The sequence below is a fragment of the Fistularia commersonii genome, chromosome 12, assembly GCF_037954325.1.
Source record: "Fistularia commersonii isolate RoL2024-O1a breed Wild chromosome 12, RoL_Fcom_v1.0, whole genome shotgun sequence".
In the NCBI taxonomy this organism is placed as follows: Eukaryota; Metazoa; Chordata; class Actinopteri; order Syngnathiformes; family Fistulariidae; genus Fistularia; species Fistularia commersonii.
The window spans coordinates 12,079,127-12,095,399 of record NC_141295.1 but is presented as its reverse complement, the minus strand read 5'-3'; the positions used below and the strand labels follow the sequence as shown (position 1 = coordinate 12,095,399).

At 43.5% G+C, this 16,273-nt stretch overlaps 1 protein-coding gene across 3 annotated transcripts in view; it reads left to right on the top strand.

Annotated features, from left to right (window-relative positions):
• Nucleotides 1–16,273, top strand: part of septin9b (septin 9b) — a 69,218-nt gene that overhangs the window by 12,946 nt on the left and 39,999 nt on the right. For 2 of the 3 annotated variants that reach the window (XM_086157142.1, XM_086157141.1), the window contains exon 2: nt 13,154–13,837. In XM_086157142.1, coding sequence (XP_086013268.1) covers nt 13,154–13,837 — 684 coding nt within the window. Of the gene's footprint in view, nt 1–5,727; nt 5,906–13,153; nt 13,838–16,273 lie in introns of those variants that run through there. The other variant, XM_086157140.1, reaches the window with a different exon arrangement.

The window sequence follows — 16,273 nt, the reverse complement described above, 5'->3', positions numbered from 1 at the left end:
AGATATTTTCTCTCCCCCACTCCGGCGGGGAGTTTCTTTGCTCTTTTCTCTGTCGGACTTGAGAGGGAGCAGCTCCCCCACTTTAAATACAGAGTTAGTTTCTAACTTCTCCTCGCAGATGTCGCTTGAGCTACGGAGATATCTCCTCCCTTCGCTCCGCCGCCCGAGCGCACTTTGTGCTGCCTGAGATAACTTTCACGCGTGGAGTGACGTCAAAGTAGGACTCGTGTCCTGTCAGAGGAGGCTCTCTGCAAGGAGGAACCGCGGGGGCCGCTTCTGCGTTGAGCCTGTACTTCATCATCCCAGATTAGACGTTGGATTAATGCCGGTTTAGTTTAAATTGCACGCACACGTTGGCTAATGTGGCTCGGATTTCGACGACTTCACACGGAGTTTCGGCGCCGACTGACATCCAGGTGGTTGGAAGCGTCAGGCGAGGCTTCGACTCCGGCCTCATTGATTTCAATGTGTGGTTTGTTTCTAGCGTGCGTGACCTTACGTTGTTTTAAGAGGATAAGAGTAATCTAGTTTTTTTTTTTTGTTTGGGTTTTAAGGTTGGGTTTTAACACTTTTGCAAATAAGCTCTTAATTCGGCGTTAATAAGCGGTCGAACTCGCTGTCAGAGACCCTGACGTCTCACTCGGCGTGGCCACACGAGGGCAGTGTTGCCCCACTATTTGTTTTTTTTTTTTCTTTTCTCTGACATTAGCCATGAGGAATGACTCAGATTTTGCAGACAGAGGGTTTTTTTTTTCTTTTTTTTTTTTTTTTCTTTTTTTATTTGGGAAAGACTTTTTTTTTTTAAAAAAAGGAGGCTGACTCTGAGGGACTGAGTGAAATAAAGAAGCAGATCTGGAGAGACTGGGACTTATTCTCCCGCCACGTTAAAACCCCAGTGCCTCTTGTTTTAGGAAGGCAGGAACGGCCCGAGATACCTCCTGATTTTGTGGTGCTGTGTTGACCTGTTTGGAAGCGTGGCCATGGCAACGGCTACCACACACACCCCCAAATCCCTGAGCTCAGTTATATTAACGATATCCACTATGATGACCGTGTTTGATTATAGCTGAATTTGCATTCCGCCTCAGGGTTATCATAACACACACACACACACACAACATGATGCTGACTTGTTGCACAGTGATGACACACTAACGTGCTTAAAGTCAAACAAAAGAGTTTTTGTCTGAAAATGAGATAAATGTGTTGTTTGTTATGCTGTTATGCGCTCTGCCAGTTGAAAACCAGTGTATTCTAGTTAAAAGTCTAATTGTTGCATTGATGTGGCCTGTTTAGCGTCGAACCGGCAACGTGAAAAGCGGAGATTCTTCATCGAAGCCAGGATTGCATAAATTAAAACCAAACCTTAGCTTTATTTGTATTTATTTTTCTTATTTCCTGGTCCACAAAATAGTTCAGCAGTCAGCTATAAAAAAAAAAAGTATTTATGGCAGTCCACAATTTATCCATTACTATTTACAAGTTCCTAATGTTTACCACTGTCAATGTAATCACATCCCATAAAGGACCGTATTTTTCCTGGGCGTTTTATCTATTATTTTCGCAAGAAAGCAAGCAGTGGTCTTAGAAGAGCTTCTGCGTCACAGAGTCTGCCGTTTTGCTGCCCAAAAAACAAAAAAATCTCAAATACACTCAACGCCTACACGTGAACTGAGAGCGGAGGACATCGAGGAAGTCACCTCGGTCACCATGTTCCAACAAAAGAAGTGTACGGGATATCCTTTATGAGTAAACGCCTTGTCATATTTCATTTTATACTTTCCCAGATTTTTTTTTTTTTTAAATTAAGTAATTATCAGTCACGGGGGCCCATGAAAACAATCAGTGCAGCGAGCACAGGAAACCGAGCGCGGAGAAGGGTGGGGTGCATGAGGGGGGGACCCCACCTTCATCCGCTCATCCCAAGGGAGTGTTTCTCACAGGTGACATTATGCAATGTTACAAAGAAACAAGTTAAAGCCGGAGGTTTGAAATAGGAAGGATTAAGCCAGTTGTTAGACAATACTCTGTTTATCTATATGACATTTCTTTAGAATACAAAAAAAATATTTAAAACGCACTATTTGGACATGAGGTAGGCTTTTCTTACATAGACTATATTAAGAACGCAGCATTGGATTCATTGTTTTTCCCTTTTGAACAAAATCAGATGCATTATGCATTATGTCCATAAAAAATAGGTTTATACACTCTGCTCCATGAAATATTGCTTTTCATTGAAATATATTTTAAATCGGGCTGGAGATTCATTTATAGTGTCCACATATCTTCCACAGAAAGAGCAGCAGAAAAGCCGAATTATACCAAATATAACTGTGGTAGTGTGTGTGTGTGTGTGTGTGTTTGTGTTCTGAGTTCTCAACTGCGCTGCGATGTCTCTTTCCAGAACACTGATGGACAGATGTTGCTGTGAGTCGCTTTGTGGAAAAAGTCTTCTAAATCTAGCAAAACTGCACCCCGAGCTCTCCACATTAAACAAAGTGTGGAGACTCCTGATTTGCCAATAAGTAATAACTTCGAACTGCAATGTCGACGATTACCCCGCCATCTGATCCCGCTTTATACGGTTATTATACTCCTCCTTTGGATTTGCAGGGTTGTTTCCCAACCCTTCCAAGGGTAAGAGGCCGTATCGACCTTGGAACTGCTGCAGCGGTGTGTTTGTTTAGACGGTTACGGGCCCTTTTTTGCATTCAATCCGCCGCCCAGTTGCCCCAAAATGCACTGTAGACGATTTATAATTCAATAGAACAGACAAAAACAATGGATTCACCGATGCACATTTAATATTATGCCATTTCACATTGTAACCAGTTATGATTTTCCCGATGTTAGCCGTTCTGTTGGGCATCGTTTGTCAATGAGGACAATAGATCGTTGATAATCCTTTCTCGCTTTAGGCGTATACAATTCAAACTCCAGTGACGCACAGGGATGTGGTGCTGAGTGTTAAACGCATTTTCTGCAAAGCACCATATTTACACAAGTGCGCTGTCATCCGTTTCCAGCGGCCACCCCGAGTACTTGTACTCCATTCAGAAGCAGATATTTACCAAGTATTGTTTGGAGAGCGAGCGCGTACCCGAACCCGCACTGGTCTTGGGATGTTATTTCGGTAGCTCTCGCTCATTCTGTCACTCAGTCTTTGCCTCGCAGCCGCCGTGTGTGTCCATGTTTAGATAAATACACACTGGCTCGGTAGGTGTGTGTTTCACCAACAGTGTGTTTCGTGTAATTGGGTACTACAGGGCTTTGTGGTACATGGTTGAGTGCTGATGGGCATGACTTGTGCGTGAGTGTGTGTGTGTGTGTATACCCTAGCTCTTGATATATATATATCCATATATATATATAGATTTACTGTATATACACTGCTCAAAAAAATAAAGGGAACACTTAAAAAACACATCCTAGATCTAAATGAATGAAATATTCTTATGAAATACTTTGCTCTTTACACAGTTGAATGTGCTGACAACAAAATCACACAAAAATGATCAATGGAAATCAATTGTATCAACCCATGGAGGTCTGATTAAGAATCACACTCAAAATTAAAGTGTAAAAACAAACTCCAGGCTGATCCAACTTTGATGTAATGTCCTTAAAACAAGTCAAAATGAATCCGTGTTGCTTCCTGAGTGGACACTATGATTTCACAGAAGTGTGATTGACTTGGAGTTACATTGTGTTGTTCAAGTGTTCCCTTTATTTATTTGAGCAGTATATATATAAAACATACACATGCCTACAAAACACAGCGTGTCCCTTATTCTCTTTATGTGGAGACCCCTCAGCAGCAGCTTTACGAAGGCAGGGACGTTGAATTTGCGATACCGTTGACCCCCGAGGTGTTCCGGTTATGATCCACTGGGTGGGCCGGCATCAAGTCAAGTCATGCCAAGTCAGATTTTTATTTATTTGGCGCCAAATGTCCACATAGTTATCCGCTGACACTTTCCATGTAGAGCAGGTCTGGACCACATTCTTTTAGACGATCTACAGAAACCCAATATTCCCTCCATTTGCAAGCACTTAGCGACAGCGGTGAGGAAACAATGAATTTTACCAGGCACAGATCCCACCGATGAAGTGGGGCGGCCTTCTGACTCGACCGGTTGGGGTAGAAATAGTAGAACAAGAATTTTTGAAGCAAAATTGTAATAGTGGCAGTCAAGTGAATGCTGTTAAGAACAGGCACAATGATCTAGTAATAATAACCACAGTAGTGCTAACAGTTACATGCTAATAGCTGACAGGATTCAATAGCAGCTTTAACAGTCACTAAAGTAGCAACAATGGTAGACGCTTGGCAGGATTGTTGCAGAAGATCGAGCCACGCCTCTGGGTAACGTGCTAAATGTGCGAGTCTGCCGACTCGGAGGAAGATATGAGGATAGGATAGGATAGGAATGAGTGAAGTGCACCATGGGATATCGCTTAGCAGAGTAAAGCTATGGCAGCATAACTAGGGGCTCGCCTAGCACTAACTAGAAGGGCTCTTCGAAAAAGAAAGCATATTCTTAAACAAACAGATGGTGTCTGGTCCTCGGGTCGAAAATTGGACGACGGTTCCGCCAAAGAGAAGAAATGGAAAAGCTAAAATGAGGCAACTTGCTGAAGTGGGATTCCCTGAGTTTGCGCGACGCTCATAAAAGGCACAAGTCACTGTTTGCAGGCACTTTTTTTGCCTTTGTGAAGAGAAATATGTAATCATATGTGTGGCTTGACCAGCTGAAACTGGAAACGCCAGCCTTCTGCGGCCCTCGCTGTTCGCTCAGGTTTCCCTCCAACCCTGATTGGGGATCAGCTTCTAAACTCTTTACTTTGACATGAGGTGTTTGTTTAAAATGGTTAAATTAATCCAGGGTTGGGGATACGGGCAACCGATACTTGCTCTCAATCAATCCAGTCCGCGGAATATTTGAGAAGAGTGCTTTTTAATAAATACTCACCTGTCTTTTTTATTATTATTAACATTTATATACATATATCTGTTTGTATCAACAACATAGAGCAGCCGTTTAATTGGCCAAAATTGCCTCAAGGACAAGTAGTGAACCGTAGAAACCACATCAAAAACAATGGCGAGCGATAAGATTCCTGTGAAAAAAGATTCCTGTGAAAAAAAAAAAACAGCCAAAGCTCCCATGTCCTTCCTGGGAATATTCTGCCCTCTAGGTGGTTTTGTGCACAAATCACGCTGATTATCGCAAGAAAGTCTCTCAAGGTTTTTCTTTTTTTTTTTTTAGTCCGGTCGCAGTAAACCAATTACCGATGTGACCGGGCTTGTGACCGACTGGATGTTCGAGGTTGTTTATCCAGAATTGACACTGATCTTTTATGTGATCTTCGCGTCCGGCCGAGGGGCGACGGCCAAACCCGGCAGCCAAACCTTCCATTGTAACAAGTCGTCTTTACATTTGGGCTTCATTAAGGCGACCGTGTAGCTTGACGTCCTCTAGCTTTCTCTGTCGGATGGAGAAACTGCCCTCAGAGCCTGCTTGGGTCAAGAAAGGGTCTGCATGAGTGCCTGCGTGTGTGTGTGTATGTTTGTGTGAGTGTGTGTGAGGGGGGGAAGGGGAAACACACACACACACACACACAGGACATGGAAGGAGCCTGGGGGTGTGTGTTTCTGGCTATAGGGAGGGGAGGAGAAGGGAGGAGGCTCGGTTTTTATGCTCACTAAACTCTGAATGCACCACTGTGATGAAGTTAGTTTGGGTTTGTGAGACTTGTGTCCCGCTGGCAGTGAGTTTAAACTAATTAAGCGCCGACAGTGAACCGCTGCAAGCCAGTTTCCTGAACTTTTTCTTGACCTAAATGATGTCTGACTCCGGCGTCAATCCTCACTTGGAGGGAATCATTTCTGACTTCGAAGGTTTGTGATCCGGGTTTCCTTTCCCCCTTTTTAAATGTGCGTATCGTCACCGCGCGGGACGATAACTGGCCGAGAGCGTGATGTGTGTGTGCCGCAGGACTGTCCGCTATCTCTCCGCCGTGTGAGCACGTCCAACTGAGAACAGCGGTAAACGCACAAGCCAAGCTACTTTAGGTTATAGTCTGTTATGCATTAAATCCGAGTTACGTCAATAATAGAAACAAACGCTGAACCGCCGCCACGATATTATAGCACTAGGAAACCAGAGGGAAACAGTGGGGAGAGTCGGCGCTCAGAGCGAACATCTGTCTAACCTCTGGTCTCTGTTGTTGACGCACTTGAATCTGTACCTTCCTCATGACGCAAAGAAAGATAATCGATATTGACATCATTTGCCTTTTTTCTTCACTAATTGCACTATTTTGCACTTTGCATTATTGCCATTTTTGCACAGTAAAATCCATCATGCTGCTACTGTATTGTAAACTATATACTAACTTTTCATGCCTTTAAATCCACTTTATTTTCTCAATTGCGATTGTATGGTATACTTAATGACTAGTTTTTTACACTAAGTTGTACTAATAACTGTTGCTGCTCTCTAATCAAATTCAAATAACATATATTTATACATTTCAGGTTTTTATGCTGTTAAATCTCTGTCACCCTTTGACCTCACCACTGGTAGATTGTATCTGTGCACTCCATATTCTATTTGTTTATTGTGCACGCTACTGTTAATGTGCACTCTATTATTATTTTGTTAATCTCACGTCGCCGTGGGAAAGTGAGAAACGTCTTTTCGATTCCTCTGTTTGTCCCGCACAGGCGAGGAACTTGACTAAAGAAATTGAGAAATTGCATCAAGCTGACTTTGATTTTGATTCATAGTCGTCACCCCTCAATCGGAATCAATTCTGATCGATCATTTCTTGAAAATCGGTCATTTGTTGGTTAAAAGAGGCAGAAAGGTGAGATTATGAGATTATGAAACATCCAAAATGCAAACTATATCTCTGGTCCTAACTGACCAGCAGCGCAATCACTTAACGCTGTTTACTTACGCAACTGTGCAAAACTACATAGCGCTGAGATCCAACTGTGATTTGGTATTATGTGGAGATCCAGATTAGGGTCTGAGAGGCAAAGAAATAACTTGATTTACAGTACAGTACACAGATTTTAGTGTCACTAAATGACCTTCACTTCATTAGCTTGGAAAAAATAATGCATATTTCCATTGCTTCAATACCTCAGTGTTGTTTAAATGACAGTTGCCATTAAGTTTGAAAACAGATGCACAAAGTATATTTGTATCAGCTTCAGTCGTAGATGCAACGCAGTTGTTTATGTCCGTATATTTGGTTCTTGCTCACCCTTCCTCTCTTTAATGATCAAACAGCAGAGGAAATGAGAGAAGTGTTATATGTCTAATGGCCGGGAGGAGATGATCCGGCTTCCTGCAGAGATGAAGTATTTTAGGAAGCCAATAAAGTAGGACGCATCTCAAGACTCATAATGTGATTATGCATAATGTCCACGTTGTGCTCCACTGCAGCTTCATCCGCTTAAACTTTCATCCATTAATAAATAAAAATAAAAGGATGCTATGGCCAAAATGACAAAGTTGTAGTTTTAAAACACTTAGTTGATGCCTCACTATCAACGACTTTAACCCAGTGTATGGCGGCGGCGGCGGCAGGCAGCATGACACTGCCGGGGGATACCTCAGAAAGCAAGTGTTGAAACTGCTTGACACAACACGCCCTCTCTGCTGTCCACCTTCATCGCTTGCCAAACTAGTGTTGAGCATGAGTTGTCCTCTCCTTCCTTCCCTGAATACTTTTCACTGTTTTTTTGCTCCACATTACTGCCTTTTAAGTCATAGCACCCTGTCCTGTACTTGGAAACAAATATCACATAGGACTTGCTCTGATTTAGGAGTTACATCCTGCTGATCGTCAACCGGCTGTTTTCGTGTAATAGTCTTGGACTGAATTTTTCATCATGTTGTTTATGTGTGAAAAGTTCAGGTTGATTTTGACGGCATCACCGTCGGCGTAGCTTGGATCCAAGATTTTCGAGGTTGCTAAGGCTGATACGGGGCGTCACCTTGGCGCGGTGGTCAGCACTGATCCCTGGTTCGATTCTGACAGGGTGCAGGATGAACGCTACGATAATAAATGAATGAATGAAGACTAATTTGAAATAGCCACACTCACCTCATGCAGCTTTTATCCATACCATCATATATGTCATTACTTGTATGCATCCATTTTGCTTGCAGACCACCCAAAAACTACGCCGATCTAGAATAAGAGAAACCAAAATTCCCTCCTGGCCTTCTGCGCTGCCTCCGGAGCGGCCGTTCACGAGAGCGTCAAAGAAATTTGCTTGTGGTTTCGGTTTCTTATTGTTACGCAACCAAAACATCCTTCAAGGTCCACTTTGTCATCATAAAGAAATGCGTCTTCAGTTTGGATTATAATCCTCAGAGTAGACAAGTTTTAAGTGCTGGTGAGGTCGCAATCTGTCATATGAGGTTGAAGGTTGTGTATGGTGACTTTGGGGTTTCGCAAAGGATAATCAGTGGACACCTTCCATAAAAAGGCGGTACTAAAAAGGATTCTAAGTTCCTTTTGGATCATACAGGATGAGAGCTGGTTTAAAACCGTGCCATTGGCCGGCAAGTATGATAATGTGGAATGGTATTTTTTTTTGAATCCAAAGAGAAGCTTTATGGACGTAGTGAGATAGAATATGAAGGTAGCTGGTGTGAGAGAGGAGGATACAGAGAATAGGGTCAGATGGAGAAGGTTGATTCGCCGTGGCGCTTTTAAGCGGAAAAGCCGAAAGGGAAAGAAAAACGTATTTTTTCTGAATATGCACTTTTAGTAAATTAGCTTTTAGGTAGCTGTTACCTTGGCGCCAAGGCTCTCCTTAAAGCACTGACTGTTGAAACTCCCAGGGTTCTGCCTTTTTTCAGATAAAGACTTTCTTGTTTTAAATGATCCGAAAAAACTTTGAACGTCAACGTTTGCTCGTGAGCTTTTTCATCTCCGCGGTACGATTAGCGGGCAGCTGAAGCAGAAGTGCGCGTTTAACGCTGCCGATCATTGGGGATTGGTCCGACCGTGCAAAACACCCACGTGTGAAACCTTACCTCTGGCCTTGTCTTGTCGAGTGGAGTTTGTTTTTCCTACTTTGACCACACAGACTCGTATTTTGTGGCTTCTGACATCAGATAAACTCAACCATGCACAGACCGGGTTTTATATAACCATTGTTTGACCGAGAAGTTGCCTTGATCACTTGACTCACTTCCTGACGGTACAATGACATGAGAGATTACAAGTTCAAGGCTTTAAATTCTACAAACAATGGCCGAAGCTCTTAATTTCTCAAAGTTCTGAAACTGCCACTTTTTTATTTGCGAGGGCATTTCTGACTTTCCCTTTGTTTTCACCTTCTTGCCGTGTTGTGGCTCTTCTGCAGCACCGTCACCTCATCCTTCCATCTGTTTCACAGGACGCCGAGTCCAGATGTCCGTTTGGCCGATTTCACATTGCAAATGCTAATAACTCTCAAACACATCACACCGGTTTCCAAAACAAGGTCCCTGAATGTATATCTTGACCCGCTGTCAGTAATGTCAACATGAGAAATCAGAGTGCGGGAGCCCGTCGGTGCACTGATAGAGAGGAAAATAAGTGACGACATGGTCTTGACCTCCTGATTCTTCTCCCCATCACCCGACTTTTCCCCGCCTCGTTGATTTTCCTCCCTCTAACTTCTGCAATCTCCATTTGGGCTTCCAAGCTGCAGGGATACTGACTGTTTGCGTTCACTCGCCGGAGATGTCCTTGAGAAGCAGCGATGACACCGATGATGAAGAGGCATCCCGGCTTTAACACCTGGGGTCCGAGGACAGAGCCGCTGCCTCCCCTCGTTGTTTTCAATTTTCCCAGCGACCGTACGGGGCGCTATCTGTCCCGCACGCCTTCCCGCTCGAGATACGGTGAGATGGCGAACACTCGGATGAGGAGTTGAGGGACTCCTGGCCGATGCTCCTGAGGTCCCTTCGAGGTAGACTGCACCAAGTTTCCAGCTCATAGTCTAGGAATGCTGTTTTACTGGGAACAATACTTCCATAGCCATCTGCCAGGCTAACATTTATGCACACATACTATACGTGGTGATTGATAGTCATGCATTCATTAGAACCATGCAATGGATTTCTTGGATGGAAATGAGAGACCTTTGCTTTACTTGATCATTAAAAGGCACTGCGGGACCAAAGCGATCATCTCAGCGATGCCCCCAAAAAGCCTCTCCCTCGTCTCACTGTTCTCGAACAAAACATGAAAGCGCGCCGAGATTACTCCTGCTCTTAAATCATGCACACTTGACTGGACAGTTTCTAAATACAAACAAACTGCTCGGGAGCAAAGCACTCAAGAGCTTTTGTCCCGTGCCCAAGGCCGTGTAATCACAAAGCGGCCGAGAAAAGAAATACATACCCGTGACTTCTGAACAGGTCACTGAAGCAAACGCCTTGTTTTCTAATTTGACCCAACTTATGTGGATATACTGTTACAGCCCGGGATGTCCTAATCAAGAGCTGATCCATATTGTACCTAAAGCAAGCGGAGTGTAAAGAGAATGTTCGGTTTGCTTAGCTTGAGGCAGTCGTGTCCAATTTGGCAGTAAATCTTATTCCCCTGGCTGGAGTTGAAAGTAGCCACAGCCTTGGACGTCATCTCAACAATCATAACACACAAGAAAGGCAAGGCTGTAGCAATGATGCAGCCCAGTGGCAGCGAGGGTTTGGACAGAGAGTTTAGGTTTTTTATTTTTTTTTCTCATTAGGTCATCGGATTATGAATTCTGTTCTTATCAGAGACCAGGCGCGCTCTGGAGTGTGAAAACAAAAGGGTAGCACAAAAAAAACCTTGCTGTTAGCAAGGTTAGCACGGGTAGCTTTCGCCGCCTCCTCCATTACACAAATACTATGTTTATTTGCAAAAATCTTCAAGATAACAAATCCATTCCCATTGGGATTCTGGCCAAACCTCATTTGCAACCTTGGTCTCTGGTTGAACTTCACATCTAATCATTAAGTGTACCAAAAATATAAATGAACACAAGATGAAGTTTGACATACTGATAGAAGAGACGTCACTGTGAAACAACTAGGATTTGCTGAAAATAACCTTTGCCAGGTGAAATTATCCTGCAGATTTGTTTATTACTTATGTGAAGGCAAATGTGTGGCTGGACGTTTTTTTTTTTTTTTTTTGCTAATGTGCAAATTGTATCAAATATCTGTTTGGACAAGTCTTAATGCGATTGCGTAGAAGAGAGGAAGAATGGATGCTGCGCCGTCTCCTCCCTGCGAGCGCCGCCGGTTAAAAGCGAAATGCATTCCAGTAACGCGTACCCACGGACCGCTCGTTTTCACGAGCACTCGAGGTTGTATTACGAAAAAAGAAAAAAGCTACAAAGACAGACACGCACAGACGAACCGCAAACCACAAGCAGGCTAATCGGCAGTGAGCTTTGGATCGCAGCAAACAGTCTGTGTGCACGAGTGACCTAACTGCTTTGTCGTCATGACGCCGCCGTCGGCCGTTGCTTTGACACAGCGGCTTTCGGATGGGGGAGAGTCACGTTGATTTTGAGCCCGTGCACGCTCGCACGCGCCAGCAGCATCCTCAGTGTAGCTACAATATATTCTCCAGTCGCAACCACCCACAGGTTTGAATGTGGCCCCTTTCAATGCTCATAAAAAAGGATGTTCTCTTTTTTTTAGTGATAAATCCAGATGGGCTGATTGCGTTCAATCTAATGAGTCATAAAACTAATTAAAACAGCTCTATAAAATCCAAAATTGTTTTATTCAGCGTGTTATGTAGTGGAAAAACCTGCTCATGGAGAAAATGGGGGGTTTACAAAATATGTTAAATGTTTGTGTGCTGTGTTTGTCGTTGCTTATATGTTGCTTTTGTCGACCAACTAGGTTAGAAAAATGACAAAAAGACGATTCCCCTTGTTTCCTATTATTTATGATGACTTATTAATGATGCTTTGAAAGCGCTTGTGCCTCACAATAAGATGGTCGGTGGTTCAATTCCGACCGAGGACTTCTCTGTGTAGGGTCTGCATCTTCCTCCAGGTTCCTCCAACAGTTCAGAAACATCCCAGAGATCCACTGGGGATCCCAAAATGTGCAGACGTGAATGAGAGAGTGAATGATTGTATCTGTCTAAATGACACTGGAATGGTTGTGTCTCTATGATGTATGGATGAGAGACTGAATTTTTTTTTTTTTGTCTTCATCTCTTTTTAATGACATGTGACTGACGACTATACTGAGTGATTCAGAATCAGAAAAACTTTATTTGTCCCCGAGGAGCAATTGCAGGGCACACGGGGGGACAGCATCAAATTGTAAACGTTCAATAAATATATGGGTGAATATATAAAATTTGGGAGAAGAATATATAGATTTAGACAAGTGTATATAAAATAGTAAGGATAAAATATAGACAAGAGAAAATTTAAAATAGAGGTCAATAAAAAAAAAGGAGTTGATGCTAAAAATGTCTGTGCTCATTTGCAAGAAAAGAAAAATTGCGGGTGGTGAGGAGAAAAGGAAGAGGCCCGAGATGAGGAGAAGATGAGGAAAGTGTTAAAGGAGGATATGCTTTTAAAATCGAGAAAAACTAAGGTAGAAACATAGAAAAACCTAAAAAGTAGCTGAAAATGCAACTCTGTGCGCCGGCCAGTCACCACAAGAGCACTGACCCGGAACTGGTGAATCCCGCCTATTGACTGCTTGATAAGCAGTATAGATTACAAATGGATGAATGAATGATATTCTGATTCGTGTGTGGAGGTTCTTAGTCATCCAGGTCATGGGGAATTCTTGTCGAAACTTTCTTGTCATGGCAGCTGGACTTAAATTTCTTCACTTGAAGCTGTTTCACCCGTCATCCGAGGGTCTTCTGAAGAAGCCTCTTGTGCTTTCAAGTCCAGTTGCCGAGGCAAGAAGATTTCGACAAGCATATTTTAATTCATGTTTCCTGATTTGGTTTTCGTTCCATCTGGATGTGGATTTTGAAAACAACAGGGCACATTAGTCATCGAACGGCACGGCAATTGATCTTCCTACTTCGAAAAAACTCCTGTTTATGTTTGATTAAAGATATATAATCTAACATCTCCTCTGTTTCTTCTCTCCCGCAGCTCTGAAGAGATCTTTCGAGGTCGAGGATGTCGACACTTCATCCCACTCATCCCCAGGCTCCCGCCGCACCACCAACTCCCCGCACCGCAACGCCATGTCTCCCACCAGCATCTACTACCGTGACCTGGGCACCGCCGCCCCGGCCTCCAACAACAACAACCTCAACTACACCCAGCCCCGCTCCATCATGGGCGGGGGAGGTTCCAAGACCCCCGAGCACGTGTCACGCCGCTCTGAACTCTCCATTGACATTTCGTCCTCCGCCAGCAGGCAGGCAGATAACGCCACCAGCCCTGCGTCCGCTCGTTCGGGAACCAACAGCGCCCTGAAACGCCCCGAAGTCCTCGGCCACTCCAAGACCCCGGAGATGGGCCACAAGAGAGAGGTCACCTTCGCCAAGACGCCCTCTGACTCTCCGGTGGTCCGTCGCAATGAAGGCGGCATCAACAACAACGGGACCAGCCGGATCCCTGAGCAAAATCACGTCCGCAAGTTTGAGCCTCCGAGTCCCGGGGACATGCGCAAACCCGAAATCAGCATCACCAGAGCGCCGGTGGAGAACAACGGCCACCACCCGGCCGTACACCACCCGCACCACCCCAGCCCTCACCACAATACCATCGTCACCACCTTCCGCTGCTCCTCACCCAGCCACGCTGGACGCAAATCCCCGAACCCTGACAGTAAGTAAGCCTTCACATCGTATTTTATATTAACATGTCGGGTTGCACGCAAAAGCATACAACTCTCGCCCTTCATGTTATATCGACATGTCGGGTAGCATGTAAAAGCATACAACTCTCGCCCTTCATGTTACCCTTCTACTTCTTGAGAGCTATTTAGCTCTGTTGGTAGGGTGGGCGTCCCTCCAGTCGGAGGGTTGGCGGTTTGATTCTCAGCTCCTCCTCGCTGCTTGTCAAAGTGTCCTTGGTCAAGATGCTGAACCCGAGTTGCTCCCAAAGCCCTTGTTAGCATCTCAAATCATCAGCCGTGCTGTGTGAGTGAACGCGTGAATGCTACCCGCTGTAAGGCGTTATATAGGTAGAAATCAGTAACCACTGATTTAAAATTTCACTTTCACATCAGTATTTGAATTTGGTCTAATTTGAAAAATCTCTCCCTTCTTGTTCTTCTTTTTACTGATCTTGTCGCTGTCGCCATTATCTATTTGCCGCTAGGCGAAGCTGCCAGGGAAGCGAAACTGGGACCAGCATCCGCAAATTATTTCAAAAAGTTCTTCCCACAGTGCGCGACCAAAAAAAGCTTAGAGGGTGGCACTGTAATTCACATTTCAAAAAATAGACGCGACAAGTTTAAGTTGAGAGCGTGCTGGGATACCCACGGCATGAGCTGCTTTTGGAATTTCCCACTGAATATACTCCTAACAGGTCAAATATAGATTAGGACTCAAAAAGTTGACCGATAAAACTCCATTGCAAATAGAATTTGTTGGATTTAACCCCTTGACTGTGTTAGGCAGCGTTTGGAGGGACCGAAACATAAATTATTGATTCCCTATTTTAACATCGATCCAGTCGTTGTAAATAACAGTTTGCATTTTGCGAAAGGCTCGCCAAAGTCTTAATTCAGATGCGCTGTATAGCCTGCACCTTAAAACCCAGATAAAGCAAGATGCCTTATTCCCTAAAGTTGGATCCAACAAAGTTGGTGATGTTTCGTCGCGTCTGAAAAGAGATTTTGTCACATCGCCCCAGCTCGCATTTCATTTGATCCGTTACTTAATTTCCTCCTGCCTCTTTTCCGCTATTACTGCAGACACGGACGACTATAAGTATCGGATCTCACGCCAGAGAAAGACAGTAACCGAAGTGGGGACGCCTGATTAATTTGATGCCTGCGTGTCTGTCAGTAGTACAACTAACCATGTCTATAACCTTGGGAGTCTGTCTGGGAACGGCAGACTGGCTGTCTGTATTTTGGGTAATTCACGTGTTATTCGAATGCCTGCTCGTAACGCAGTAATGAAGACCGACAGAGTTTCATTACATAATGAGAACTTAACCTTGGCACCACTTTTGCAGCAGGATGGTAGTTAAATTGTACTTAGTGTTTGTATTGCAATTACGGTAAAAGGATAAGGTTATAATTCAATTTAATTGGTATCAAGCGGTCAGTGGCAAGATCTGATAGAATAGTATGAAAATGGGAATACAATTGGTGTGTGTGCGTGTGTGTGTGTGTGTGTGTGTGTGCGCATGCTCACTTGTACCAATTGAACTTCTCTGGTTCTTTGTGCCTGTGGTACAGGTAAGTAGAAATGAGAACCTTTTTGTAAAAGGCAAAAATAACCACACCCTGGATATGGATATTTACATTTACATGGTTGTACATGAGGTGTAAATGAAAGGGTGACTAGTTGTGTGTTTTGATAAGTGAGCCTCACCCTGCGTCTAACCAAGTGACAGCTAGGCTCCAGCTCCTCCGGTGCACGATAAATCGTATCGATAATGAATGAATGTTATAGAAATTCAATTCTTTGAATATTCAAGTATCTGTTCTGGCAGTGGAGATCATTTATGCATGAATAAATGAATGAATGCATTCATGAATGAATGACTGAATGTTGAGCTTCTATGTTTATATTTATCGGCGTATAAAAAAGTATTGAGATATCCCAGTGTGTGGCCTGGGGGTAAACATAATGAATAAATGGATAAATTAGTGGTAAATGAATAAATGAACACACGTTTTACTTCCATGTTTATTATGTCTGTCGGTGTATCAAAAAAAAATTAAATTATCCTAGTGTCTGGTCTGGCTGTTCAGATATTTTATGAATGAGTTAATGAATGGATGCATTTAAGCTTTCATTTACATTTGTCAGTGTGTGGGAAAAAAACAGACAATGGCGGTATAGATAATAAATGGATGAATGAATGAATTGGCATATGAATGAATGTTTAGTTTCCATAGCCACTGTGTTTGTCAGCATTTGCCAAAAAAAAAAAAATAATGGAATATCCAGATGTCTGGTTTGGCATTGAATGAATGAATGAATGAATGAGCGCATGTTTAGCTTCCATGTTTATTATGTCAGTCTACATATGAAAAAAATAAAACATTGGATTATCTCAGTGTCTGTTCCAGCACCTCAGATA